General features: G+C 42.3%; 1 protein-coding gene across 4 annotated transcripts in view; it reads left to right on the top strand.

Annotated features, from left to right (window-relative positions):
* The window catches only part of asic2 (acid-sensing (proton-gated) ion channel 2), a 472,730-nt gene that overhangs the window by 404,052 nt on the left and 54,618 nt on the right, over nucleotides 1-14,060 (top strand). For all 4 annotated transcript variants that reach the window (XM_072442937.1, XM_072442935.1, XM_072442934.1 and 1 more), the window contains one exon: nucleotides 1,356-1,506. In XM_072442937.1, the coding sequence (XP_072299038.1) occupies nucleotides 1,356-1,506 (151 nt within the window). The remainder of the gene's footprint in view (nucleotides 1-1,355; nucleotides 1,507-14,060) is intronic.

Genomic DNA, 14,060 nt, shown 5'->3' with positions numbered 1-14,060 from the left:
CTGTGGGTGGCTCCTGTGGGTGGCTCCTGTGGGTGGCTCCTGTGGGTGGCTCCTGTGGGTGGCTCCTGTGGGTGGCTCCTCTGGGTGGCTCCTGTGGGTGGCTCCTGTGGGATGCTCCTGTGGGTGACTCCTGTGGGTGGCTCCTGTGGGTGGCTCCTGTGGGTGGCTCCTCTGGGTGGCTCCTGTGGGATGCTCCTGTGGGTGACTCCTGTGGGTGGCTCCTGTGGGTGGCTCCTGTGGGTGGCTCCTGTGGGTGGCTCCTGTGGGTGGCTCCTGTGGGTGACTCCTGTGGGTGGCTCCTGTGGGTGGCTCCTGTGGGTGGCTCCTGTGGGTGGCTCCTCTGGGTGGCTCCTGAGGGTGGCTCCTGTGGGATGCTCCTGTGGGTGACTCCTGTGGGTGGCTCCTGTGGGTGGCTCCTGTGGGTGGCTCCTGTGGGTGGCTCCTGTGGGTGGCTCCTGTGGGTGACTCCTGTGGGTGGCTCCTGTGGGTGACTCCTGTGGGTGGCTCCTGTGGGTGGCTCCTGTGGGTGGCTCCTGTGGGTGGCTCCTGTGGGTGACTCCTGTGGGTGGCTCCTGTGGGTGACTCCTGTGGGTGGCTCCTGTGGGTGGCTCCTGTGGGTGGCTCCTGTGGGTGGCTCCTGTGGGTACAAAGGGACAGTGGTGGAAAGGGAGGGAAGGCAAGTAACTGACGAGCTACAGTGTAACTCAGACCTGGGCAGGTGTGGCCTGGGGGTCGCGTTCAGTTTTAACAGTTATTGTACCGTCCACGTTCTCTTTTTCTTTTTTATTGTAAAGATTAAATCAAATGAATTAATGAAATAATAGGTTACAGTAACGTAAATTTGCTAGTTACCACGGCGACATGGTTGCCCCGGCGGCGTTGACGGATGGGTTTGTGAATGTAACCTTACTCAAAGTCATTTGTTTATGAGCATTTGCTGGTGTTGGTCCTTCCTTTTGCCACATGCTTGGATCAAATATGACCCTCAGGGCAAACATAACCCCACCCCTGGTGTAAATGCTCAGATGGCTAATAATCCTGGATTATAGATAGTTCATTGATGTCTTGTGTAAAGGACAGGAGCTAGAAAAACCCAACGTGATCAGGGATCACAAATAAGTTTTTTTGCTGTGAACACAGCACTTTTATAACAAACACAAATGCTTATTCGCTTTACTTGCTCTGCTTGTTGTTCTCCACCATTAAATCTTTAACTTTGATTTTTTAATATATATTTATTACAAACTATATACATTTGCTCGCTGCAGGGGAAGAGTTCACACTGTTCCTTGTACCTCAAGACCCCTTCTCCCTCTTCTTTTTAGTGACTTATCAATCCCTCTTGTGTCCTGCAGGTGTTCACCAGGTACGGGAAATGCTACATGTTCAACGCGGCGGAGGAGGGAAGGTCTCTGCGCACCACCATGAAGGGCGGGACAGGGAACGGGCTGGAGATCATGTTGGACATCCAGCAGGACGAGTACCTTCCAGTGTGGGGCGACACAGGTACTCCCTCCCCCCTCTTCACCCAGCGGCTCATGCACTCTCACTCTCTCACACTCTCTCTCTCTCACTCTTTCTCTCACACTCACTCTCTCTCACACTCTCACTCTCTCACACTCTCTCACACTCTCACTCTCTCACACTCTCTCTCTCTCACTCTTTCTCTCACACTCACTCTCTCTCACACTCTCACTCTCTCACACTCTCTCACACTCTCACTCTCTCACACTCACTCTCTCTCACTCTCTCACACACTCTCAGACTCTCACACTCTCTCACTCTCTCACACCCTGTCATTCTCTCTCACTCTCTCACACTCTCTCAGACTCTCACTCTCTCTCAGACTCTCACTCTCTCTCACACTCTCACTCTCTCACACTCTCAGACTCTCACACTCTCACTCTCTCACATTCTCTCACATTCTCTCACTCTCTCACACTCTCTCAGACTCTCACACTCTCTCAGACTCTCAGACTCTCTCACTCTCTCACACTCTCACACTCTCTCACACTCTCTCACACTCTCACACTCTCTCAGACTCTCACTCTCTCACACTCTCTCACACTCTCTCACACTCTCTCAGACTCTCACTCTCTCACACTCTCACTCTCTCTCACACTCTCTCAGACTCTCACTCTCTCTCACACTCTCACACTCTCTCACTCTCTCAGACTCTCACACTCTCACACTCTCTCAGACTCTCACTCTCTCACACTCTCTCAGACTCTCACTCTCTCACTCTCTCACACTCTCTCAGACTCTCACACTCTCTCACTCTCTCACACTCTCTCAGACTCTCACTCTCTCACACTCTCACACTCTCTCATACTCACACTCTCTCACTCTCTCACTCTCTCTCACACTCTCTCACTCTCTCAGACTCTCACACTCTCTCAGACTCTCACTCTCTCACACTCTCTCAGACTCTCACTCTCTCAGACTCTCACTCTCTCACACTCTCTCACACTCTCTCATACTCACACTCTCTCAGACTCTCACACTCTCAGACTCTCACTCTCTCACACTCTCTCAGACTCTCACTCTCTCAGACTCTCTCACTCTCTCACACTCTCTCAGACTCTCACTCTCTCACACTCTCTCAGACTCTCACTCTCTCACACTCTCACACTCTCTCAGACTCACACTCTCTCACTCTCTCACTCTCTCTCACACTCTCTCACTCACACACACTCTCTCAGACTCTCACTCTCTCTCACTCTCTCAGACTCTCACACTCTCTCACTCTCTCACACTCTCTCACACTCTCTCAGACTCTCACACTCTCTCACTCTCTCACACTCTCTCAGACTCTCACTCTCTCACACTCTCTCACACTCTCACTCTCTCACACTCTCTCACACTCTCTCAGACTCTCACTCTCTCACATTCTCACACTCTCACACACTCTCTCAGACTCTCACACTCTCTCACTCTCTCACACTCTCTCAGACTCTCACACTCTCACTCTCTCACACTCTCTCACACTCTCTCAGACTCTCACACTCTCACACTCTCTCAGACTCTCAGACTCTCACACTCTCACACTCTCTCAGACTCTCACTCTCTCACTCTCTCACATTCTCACACTCTCAGACTCTCAGACTCTCACACTCTCACACTCTCTCAGACTCACACTCTCTCACTCTCTCTCACACTCTCTCACTCTCACACACTCTCTCAGACTCTCACTCTCTCACACTCTCACACTCTCTCAGACTCACACTCTCTCACTCTCTCACTCTCTCTCACACTCTCTCACTCACACACACTCTCTCACTCACACACACTCTCTCAGACTCTCACTCTCTCTCACTCTCTCAGACTCTCACACTCTCTCACTCTCTCACACTCTCTCAGACTCTCACTCTCTCACACTCTCTCACACTCTCACTCTCTCACACTCTCTCAGACTCTCACTCTCTCACATTCTCACACTCTCACACACTCTCTCAGACTCTCACACTCTCTCACTCTCTCACACTCTCTCACACTCTCTCAGACTCTCACACTCTCACTCTCTCACACTCTCTCACACTCTCTCAGACTCTCAGACTCTCACACTCTCACACTCTCTCAGACTCTCACTCTCTCACACTCTCTCAGACTCTCAGACTCTCACACTCTCACACTCTCTCACACTCTCACTCTCTCACACTCTCTCACACTCTCTCAGACTCTCACACTCTCACACTCTCTCAGACTCTCACTCTCTCACTCTCTCACATTCTCACACTCTCAGACTCTCACTCTCTCACACTCTCTCACACTCTCACACACTCTCAGACTCTCACACTCTCTCACACTCTCTCAGACTCTCACACTCTCACACTCTCTCAGACTCTCACTCTCTCACTCTCTCACATTCTCACACTCTCAGACTCACACTCTCTCACACTCTCTCACACTCTCACACACTCTCAGACTCTCACACTCTCTCACACTCTCTCACACTCTCTCACTCTCACACTCTCTCACACTCTCTCACACTCTCTCACACTCTCTCACACTCTCACTCTCTCACACTCTCACTCCCTCCACAGAACAAGTGCAGGTCACATGCTGACACAAATCGCACCAATCTTGTGTCATTACGGCGCCTCGTCTCTCTCCAGTGCCTGTTGTGTTCTCGCTCATGTTAAGGACACAATTTCGATCTACTCTTCTGATCACGAAAGTGCCGTTGCTAGGTGACCATCATTTTAACCTGTTAGTCTCAGATTTACCTTTCTTATTTGATATGAGCTTCAGACAGTTTTGTGAATTTGATTTTGACTGTTTCTTTATGTAATCCTTATTTGATTCGGAACATTCTACTCTGTTCACGATACATAATGAGACTATGAAGGCTTTACACTTGTCCAGGCTTGACATGGTAATGTACCCTTTTATTGTCCCGGTAGAGAAATGTGTCCTCTGCATTTGACCCGTCCATCAATGCCATTGGCTACGGAGCTGGTCTTGATCAAGCTGTTTTGGGTTGATGAGAGACACAAACCTCTCAAAGCTCTACAAGTGTTCTTCAGATTATGGAATTTATATAACTAAAAAAAAACGCAAAAACTGGTCGAGTCGTGAGTTCGAATCTCGGCTCTGACAGTTTGCTGCATGCCCTTCCCTCACTCTCATCCACATTTCACGCAACGAATGTCTTGTCTAGTAAAGCCTATGGTATAAATATATATATATAGCGAAAAGACAACATTTAAAAGAAATAGAGTAGCCCAAAGAATAAACCAAAAAGATCAAATGCCAGTCAGGCGTATGTCCCCTAAATATATGGTTCCCATCTGTCCCAGTGTCTGTCAAATGTATCTATAATATTTAAACTCAAAGTAAAAGTACATTTTTTCCATTTTATTCCAGTCCAGGCTCTGTCCCTGTCGTCCACTTTTCTTTTCTTTTTTCCCTTTTGCATCATGGTGAAAGCTGTTACTCCTATTTATTTTCTTTTATTCACCTCTCTAAAATGACTGCCTGTGCGAGTCCTCATCCTCTCTGAATTGGGAGTTTTTTTTTAATGTAATCAAGGCTTTGAATGTTTTATTTCGCCCGCAATGTGCCACAGTGAGCTGATGGGCCGCTGGCGTTTTTCTATTCTCATTATTTAATTTTGGTCATAATTACACAGCAGTGGTTGAGTGTGTTCCCGAAGGAGGCGCTCTGGGGATGTCCGCCCTCGTTAAATATACTAATCAATGCATCACATCACTATTTCAATATCTTAGTTAGATTGAAACCAATAATATTATTTAAACAGTTTTATTTTTTATTCCTGCTCTATTTATCATTGACTACAAATACGTCTATTCAAAGTCAAATTGTTGATTCTAAATGACAAAAGTGACACTACGTCATTTTTGTTGCAGTTTCTGGTCTGTCACCTGCTTGTTTCTATGGCGACGTTATTTCTTCATTTGAAATTTTCCACAGCATGGCATTAAACCTGATTATTTATTTGTTTCATTTTTACTACAGGCATTTTTTTTTTAATTAAAGAATACCGCAAAAAAACTGTGAGCGGGATCACCTCTCAGCAGATCTGACCTGTAGCATCAGTTCGTTTCATTGGAGATTGACACGTTTAAATCATACTGTGGAGCATTCCCAGCAAAACAATACAATTCTAGACAATCTGATGGTGGAAAATGTTTGATATCAGCATTATAGTCACAGATATCAACTTCCAAGACACGAGAAACTAATGATGTTTACCGTATTTTCCGGACTATAAGTCGCACCGGAGTATAAGTCGCACCAGCCTGAAAATGCATAATAGCGAAGAAAAAAACATATATAAGTTGCACTGGAGTATGAAATGCGGTTGCAAGTGTGAAAATAACAAATAATATCACTTATAAGTCACTCCGGAGTACAAGTATAAGTATATAAGTATAAGTCGTATCCCGGCCAAAACTATGAAAAAAGGTGCAACTATAGTCCGGAAAATACGCTAATAATGTTTGTTTTTTGGTAAATCTAGTATTATAAATGATAACAGCCCTCATTTTTGTCCTGACGCAAACAGATCAATCTCACTGTGTTAGTTAAAAAAGCAGAACAAACAACATTACAAAGCCCTGTCTTTTGCCGGTTTGTGATACTAAAGCCCGTCGCAGTAAATGCCGCGCAGCTCTCCAGACGCTCCGCTATGTCAACAAAAGCCGCGGCGTCGCAATGTTTTAAGTGGCAGATTTAAACGCAGTGCCATCTTCACTCCCCCGGGATTCCTGCAGACAAACGGCGATTAGTGATGTAAGAAAAACAGTACGTTACGTCATTTAGCGGCAGCTCAGTGGCACAAAGCGACCAAACATTTACACTCAATTATATCTTGTAGAAGCAGTTTGTTTATCTGCGCGTTTTATTGAGATGAATATTTTAAGGGTCGAATCTGTAATAAATCTATGTATTTTGTAGTGATAATATCGGTTGTAGGAGTAATCATTATAGTAGTCGCATACACTGCATTTAAGCTGTGTTATTATACTAATGTGTTGTAAAGAATAAGAAAATCTATCCACAGCTACTGATCAAACTATAACTATAATTATAACTTATTTATTTATAACTAAATTAAAACTACCATATCAAAATAAGACACTCGCATAAATCACATACAGTATTTTCCGGACCTTACGTCGCACGGGAGTATAAGTTGCACCAGCCAAAAAATGCATAATAGAGAAGAAAAAACATATATAAGTCGCACTGGAGTGTGAAATGCGGTTGCAAGTGTGAAAATAACAAATAATATCACTTATGCTAATACTCCGGAGCGACTTAAAAGTATAAAAGTGTAAATATAAGTATAAGTCGCACCCCGGCCAAAACTATGAAAAAAGTAAATACGGTAAATAGACCTTCCCTGAATAGTTTTAGTCTGGTCTTGATCCATATTAAACACAGTAAGACTTTACTTATTATTTAGTAATAAAATTACATTCTATTGCATCAAAACTGTACCAGAGCGTATCGAGTCTTTTCCTTGGGCTCAAAATGGAGTTTGAAACGATACTTTTGTGAGAACCAACCTTTCAAATTGGTCCCTAAAGCTTTTTCTCTGCATTCAAACGTGTTCTCTTACCTTTAGTTGCTGCTTGATGAACAAATCCACCACAAACATAATCCTTCACTCTGGCCAAGTTTGAATGCGTCAGAGCTTTGAGGCACTCTGGTAATAATGATAATGCTGAAGTGTAAATTACAGTTTGCGCGAGGTGCATTTCCGCCTCACGTTGGTCATACCGCGTGTTCCTCGCGAGCTCATTCCGGGGTCAGCTCACGTCTGCAGCCGGAGGAAGGACAGACGGAGGACCAGCAGCTCCACAGCCTCCATCAGGCTCCAGCACACGGCTAAGGCACATCTGTCATGAGAAAACACACATGCCGTCAATCACGCGGGGCTCTTGTTGCTCTAGAACCTCTCAGGACTCACTGCCCGCTACATTATTATTGTAGTGCACTATATTATAGTATGCCTAGTGACTTTTAATCCCTCTTAATGGTGTAGGAATTGCAACGCTTGAGTTGTTGAGCAGGAACGATGTGTTGAGAAAATGTCCACTGGTTCCAACTTTCTGACGTTTTACTATTCAACTGCTGTGATGTTTTGTTCTAAATAGTTAATCGCGATGGCGCTGTCCACATTTTTCATCCTTCTGAAACCCCTGGATCCGTTTTAGTCCCGGTTTAGTCTCGAGGTGCAATGGTAGCGTGAACTCTCTTTTATGAAGTGTGTAATACCTTTCTCACCCCAAAGGGTCTGCCTTCATTCTTCAACTTCAACATTCCATCAGAGTTTTTAGCTTTGCTCATTCTTCCTTATGATTTTTCCCATTAAATCTGAATTTTGATCCAAATTCCACAGTTTTTATTTATGTTTTTATTGTCTTTCTTTTCTTTTTTCATCAGTTTTTGAATTTAACATAAAGCAGAGAACAGGACACAGAGAGAGAAACATAACAGGTAATATTGGCGCAAACATGTAAAAAGAGAAGAGAAAAGAAAGACTCAAGAGATTCCATGTTTCAAGAATAAATCCAGTTTCCCCATTAAAACTTTGCATTCATTCAATTCAATAACAGATTTCCACCAGTCGGCACTTTAAGGCTTACATGCGGGTACTACATATGACGTCCAAACCTTTTTCACCAAGGGCCTTATTTTGAAACTTATATGGGGCAGAGGGCCAAAAACAACTTGACAATGTCGAATTTGTTGAATGACAAAGTGAATCATTCGAAATTTTGCATTTGACGTAATTGCGATGAGCCTCCACACCTTTAATTAGACCTAGAACATTAATATTAGGTTGGTATATCATCAATATGCCTGAATTTTCCCAGTTTTACAGTAAAAAGTACTAGTTTTTGTTGTTTGGGCCAACATAGCAGGAAGCTGGAGGGCCAACAAAAAATGGTCTGAGGGCCGCATTTGGCCCCCGGGCCCTAGTTTGGACATGCCTGGCCTAGAGTATTCAACATATACTTATTTGTGTATTTATTCACCCTGCTCATCTCTAGAAAAGGGAGCAGGCAGCACGGTGGCATAGTGGCTAGCACGAAGGTCGCAGGTGGGTTTCCTTCGGGCACTACGGGTTTCCCCCATTGAACCCCATTAAAGGATGTGTCCAATCGTTCCACCATTTGCCGCGTGTCCTCCCTTCTCTCTCATCCCATTTCACACTGAACTGTCCCGTCTAATAAAGCCTACGGACCAAAAAACCCTTTAAAGAAAAAAAATAAGGATAGCAAAGGAGCACAGGCGTCAATAGTCTTATATTTTGAAGACTTTGGAACACTCGGCGAGGGCGCACAGTTCACAGTGTCAGGTAAACAGTGATGGAGCAATGAAATATCTCTGTGTGTTGTACAAGTAGCTGTAATATCAGTCTTCAAACTTTTCTGCACCTTCTAACCTCATACCACCATCGAGACCATTTTCTTTATACCAGACACACAATAGATTATCCCACACATTTTCTCTTTCCACATCTTTTCAGTCGTTCCACACCTCCTACACTCTGTCACAGTCTCCGTGAAAACTGCTTCTCATTTGGTCCCTACATCTGTAATAAAAGCCTCTGGCCTGTATAGATGATACATGTAAGTAGAGTGCGAAAGGTCTTGTAGCGCGCCTGTTGCCTGGTTACTCCCTCTTCTTGTCCCAGAAGAGCTGACCAAGCCCAAATTTGATGAACAAGCTGGAGGTGCTCGCCTCTAATCTGTTGCTGTTACATGGAAAGTCTAAAGGAATCAATCAGAGCCATTACAGACGTACACGTGAGGTTGATCTGTACACCAAGGTAGATTTTTCTTTGTTATTTGAAAAGGAGGACTGCAATAGTTGAGCCTCTCTCTCTTCCTGAGCGTTAAGTCCTGTAAATGTTCTTCAGATGTGAGATCACAGATAAAAGGTCAGCACTGTGAATAAACTTGGACTCACTGTTCCAGGGGATTGTATCGATCAAACGTTTGTTGTTTAATGAAGGTTGTAGTTAAGCCTTTCACAAAATTAATAGCAAAACAATTGAAAGAACTTCAGACTTATCGGAACAAATCTTAATTGGTTGCATCAAAGAAGACATAATAGTGTTTTTCTCAGGTGTTTAGCATTACATCCAGTGCATTTGGACTCTCATGCTCAACCTCACGCACTTTTGACCCCTCACCTATTCTTTTTACTCTTAAACTACTGAACCAGATCCCACAATTCTGGAGCTCTACATCAATTGAAGTCTTAACATTTTCACCGTGGAAACAGGAAACATGGGAAATTCAATATATGAATTCATGAATTGAACTGACACAGATCTCTAACATTTTTAACTATATACAATTCCCTTCTCACCCTACCAGAGGCCATGGAGCTTGAGGGTTCTGCACAATATCTTTGCTGTTCCTGCACTGCACTTTTCTGATGTCTGATATTTTTCCAGGGTTCTGCTGTAGACACTCACTGCCCCTGTGCTTCGATGACCACGGGCACCACTTCACCTTCCACGACTTCTCCAGCTCTTCTTTGAGCCCTTCTCTCCAGTTTCTCGTGTTCCTTTTTCCTGATGTAGCCATCACTTGGTGTTGCCATGTCAACCACAACGGCATTCCTTTGCTGTTTATCCAGCCATTACTTTTCTGTCAGTCTGTATCTGGAAGACCCACAGGATCTTGCCTTGATCTTACCACCTTTGGAGGTGTTTCCCACTTTGACATTGGGGTTTCCAGTCCATACTCCGCTCAGATGTTTCTGTACACTATGCTTGATTATAGCGCTCCATGTATGCTGTCCCTGCCCGCATCTTACACCCTGCAGTTATGTGCGGGATTGTCTCAGGGCCCCCTTTGCACAGACTTCACCTTGGGTCTTGTCTGGTGTGGTAGATCTGGGCCTCTATTGCTCTGGTGCTCAGGGCCTGTGCTGCCGTGATGAGTGCCTCTGTGCTGTCCTTCAGACCGTCTTGATATCAGCCACTCCTTTATGTACTTGTGGATCTTGGATGTTTCATCCCGAGTAGTGGCTCTCACGCTGTTAGTACCCTGGCATTGAGCATACAATTTCGCTGGGTTACATGCGAACAGCTGGCGTCATTGTCTCTGGAGTATCTTTTTAGGCGGCTGGCCAAGGCTTGGAGCCTTTGTTTGGCAGTTTCGAGTGCTTCAGGTATGGGCGTCTGGTTGTACCGTTTGGGTACTTGTTTTTTCATAGCACCTCTCTCAGCCTCTGTCAGTTGGTGCTCTCTCTCTCTCTCCCCTGCAGTACAGATTCAAAGCCGCAGGTTTGACTTCTTGAAACTGCAGAACTGAGAACTTCATATCATCATCTGTAGGTGTCATTGGCTCTTTCCTCAGCCAATCAGAAATATTTTAAATCTTTATGATAACTGAAAAAAATATATATATTTTGTCAAAAACCTTGAATAATTATACTATGAGGCTAAAGGTTTGGCGGGTTCCAAAATGTCTACAGTCTGGTCATACTGGAGTTTGCAGATCTTGAATGATAAGAGTACTATGTTTGGCAAGATACAACATTATTGTCAATATTGTTTCCAATCCCCACACACTTTTCTCTTTTGAGTGACTTGAGTGAGTATTTTTCCGGCCGCATTTACTGCATGTCCTCCTCTCTCTCATCCCCCATTTTACCCTGTTCTCTTCTGGCTAATAAAGACTACGGGCCACAAAAAAATAAAAAAAATAAATAACAATGTCTAACATAAAACAGAATACCTCAAAGCAGCATAAAACCAGCATCAAGAGACAAATAAGATCAATAACTATTCTGCGAGTGCATTTTACAACAAAGTTTTCCAGAGTTCTGGAGCAAATTGTCAGGCCATGAAACCTTCCTATTGCATACAAAATAATTAGGGCTTCTACAAAAACAAAACCAAATACAGCATGGACACTAACGCACAGCCTGGAAAAGGAGCATTAAAGTAACCATCATTTTACATCGTGTTCATTGGGAAAAAGTATTAAAATAAATTGAAAAATCATCTCCCTGTTAAAAACTGCTGAACTGAGAGACCTTTTCTTCAGAGTAGAACGTCACAGTAGCTAACAGCAGATTGTAATTGACATGGTTTTAGTTTGGAAAAATAGGCCAGCAATATTTCGGTATCTTGTGTGTACAAGTCGATGATTGCACGCCTCGAATGCAGGACAATACAGGATGAGGAAACACTAAAACACTGGCTGAGGCACTGAAAAGCTCATAAAAGGCGAGTATGAGAATGTGTCCTCTTTATTCAACATCCAGCTACTTATGGAGATACTGGATTTGAAGGTATTGATTTTTTTTCGAATATAATAATGAGAAAATGTATTAGAATTGAAAGTGGCATTTACCCTGGAGGCCCTACATATCCCTAAATACTATTTAGCGTAGGCAAAGCTGATGTTTGTGCCATAATTTCCAGTAATGCATTTCCTCCTCTTCATTGTTTTCTGTGCCAAATGTACTGCGTTAGGTATTTGTAGTATAATATTTGAGAGTGATCATCCTCTGCATTCATGTCTTTTTATGGACAGCTCGTGGCATGTTCAGCATCTCCAACTCGAGCACTGCCTTTCCCGTGTGCATTCATATTAATTCAGGTCTCGGTTGGGACTTTTTGTGTCCAATTGGCAAGTCACTTTCCCTGGTCCAAAAGCCAGTGCTGATATCTCCATGTGTCTTGTGTTATTAAATCAAAGCACTAGTGTTGAGGAGCGCTCCAAAAGGACTTAGGAGAAGCCGTGGAGTGGGAGTGAGAGGATGTTTACAAGAGGGTGAACGCAAGTGCAAGCAGAGTATATCATTCAGATTTATGCAAACGCAATGTTGCAACCACACACAGTTACAGTATATATTTTTGCATGTTCAGGTGTGATCTGGATTGCAATGTTGAGCTAAGCAGCTTTTTGAAGGTTAAGGTGAGACTCTGTAGGCAAAAGAAATCATACATTTAGAGCTATAATATTTTTAACTTTGTCAATATCTTACTTATATACATTTAACTGTTTTTTAAAAAGTAAATATTTTATATAGTATTCAGTTGGCAGGGGGAAAATATATACATTTCTCTTCTTTTCTGGAGTTAAAACTTGCATAAATCAGGCTTGGAATAAGGCATTTAGAAATCCTTCTGAACAATCCAAATTCTTCTCAATAAATACTTTCGCCTGTATTAGTGATAAGAGTTAAATGTAGAAAGGATTTCTTATTATGACTACTTGAAACCTTTGCTTTTCATTAAACTCTTTTGTCTGTCTTAACGTTTTCATTGCCATTTAATTTTTGTCATATTTTATTGCTTTAACGTGATTTGTGTGCTGTGTTTACATTACACTTTACTTTGTCATAAATATGTTTCCATGGCTGTGTCGCTATGACATTTAACTGTGAATTACTGTTTACATCAGTTAAAAGGCACTTGTGTTATTAAATTACAGTAAAGTGCTAAGAAACATTTTAACAAGTTACGTCCAGCATTCTAGAGTCCCTGTTATTGGTGACATTTTGAGGATTTTTCACTATTAAAAAGACATACTAATTTGTTTAAAATATGTTTTAATTTGTCACAGATCCTTTAACATTTATCTGGAGGAGGACACGTCAGGATTATGTGGTGGATTTTTACCCTTTAGCTGTACTGCACATTTGTTGACCCGGTTTATGGTTAATGGCTGTGTAATTACTGGGCCTATTCACCTGAAACGAAAACTGGCACAAAGTTCTGGCAAAAAACGTCTTCTCTGTTAGCAAACAAAACATTCTCAACATTTTGTAATCAGAATTTGGTTATTTCTTTCAAAAACAGTAGCTTTTCCATAGTATTGTATTGTAGTATTGTAGTATTGTAGTATTGCAGTGATGTAGTATAGTAGCATTGTAGTAATGTAGTATTGTAGTATTGTAGTAATGTAGTATTGTAGTATTGTAGTATTGTAGTAATGTAGTATTGTAGTATTGTAGTAATGTAGTATTGTAGTATTGTAGTATTGTAGTAATGTAGTATTGTAGTAATGTCGTAATGTAGTATTGTAGTAATGTAGTAATGTAGTATTGTAGTAATGTAGTATTGTAGTATTGTAGTAATGTAGTATTGTAGTAATGTAGTATTGTAGTAATGTAGTATTGTAGTAATGTAGTATTGTAGTATTGTAGTAATGTAGTATTGTAGTAATGTAGTATTGTAGTATTGTAGTAATGTAGTATTGTAGTATTTTAGTATTGTAGTATTGTAGTATTGTAGTAATGTAGTATCGTAGTATTGTAGTAATGTAGTATTGTAGTATTGTAGTATTGTAGTAATGTAGTAATGTAGTAATGTAGTATTGTAGTAATGTAGTAATGTAGTAATGTAGTATTGTAGTAATGTAGTAATGTAGTATTGTAGTATTGTAGTAATGTAGTATTGTAGTATTGTAGTATTGCCGCACATCTGACATTAAGCCTTTTCAAATTGTGGAACGTGAAATCAAGCCATTTTACAGCACTGACTGCACATGTAAAAAAAAATATGGACAATTATTTTGAGTACATGCAATAACCAGTGAATACAAGCAAAGTTG

This window comes from Eucyclogobius newberryi, unplaced genomic scaffold (assembly GCF_026437365.1).
Source record: "Eucyclogobius newberryi isolate DKJ021-1_F unplaced genomic scaffold, fEucNew1.0.hap1 SCAF_13, whole genome shotgun sequence".
NCBI lineage: Eukaryota > Metazoa > Chordata > Actinopteri > Gobiiformes > Gobiidae > Eucyclogobius > Eucyclogobius newberryi.
This window is presented reverse-complemented; position numbering and strand designations above follow the sequence as displayed.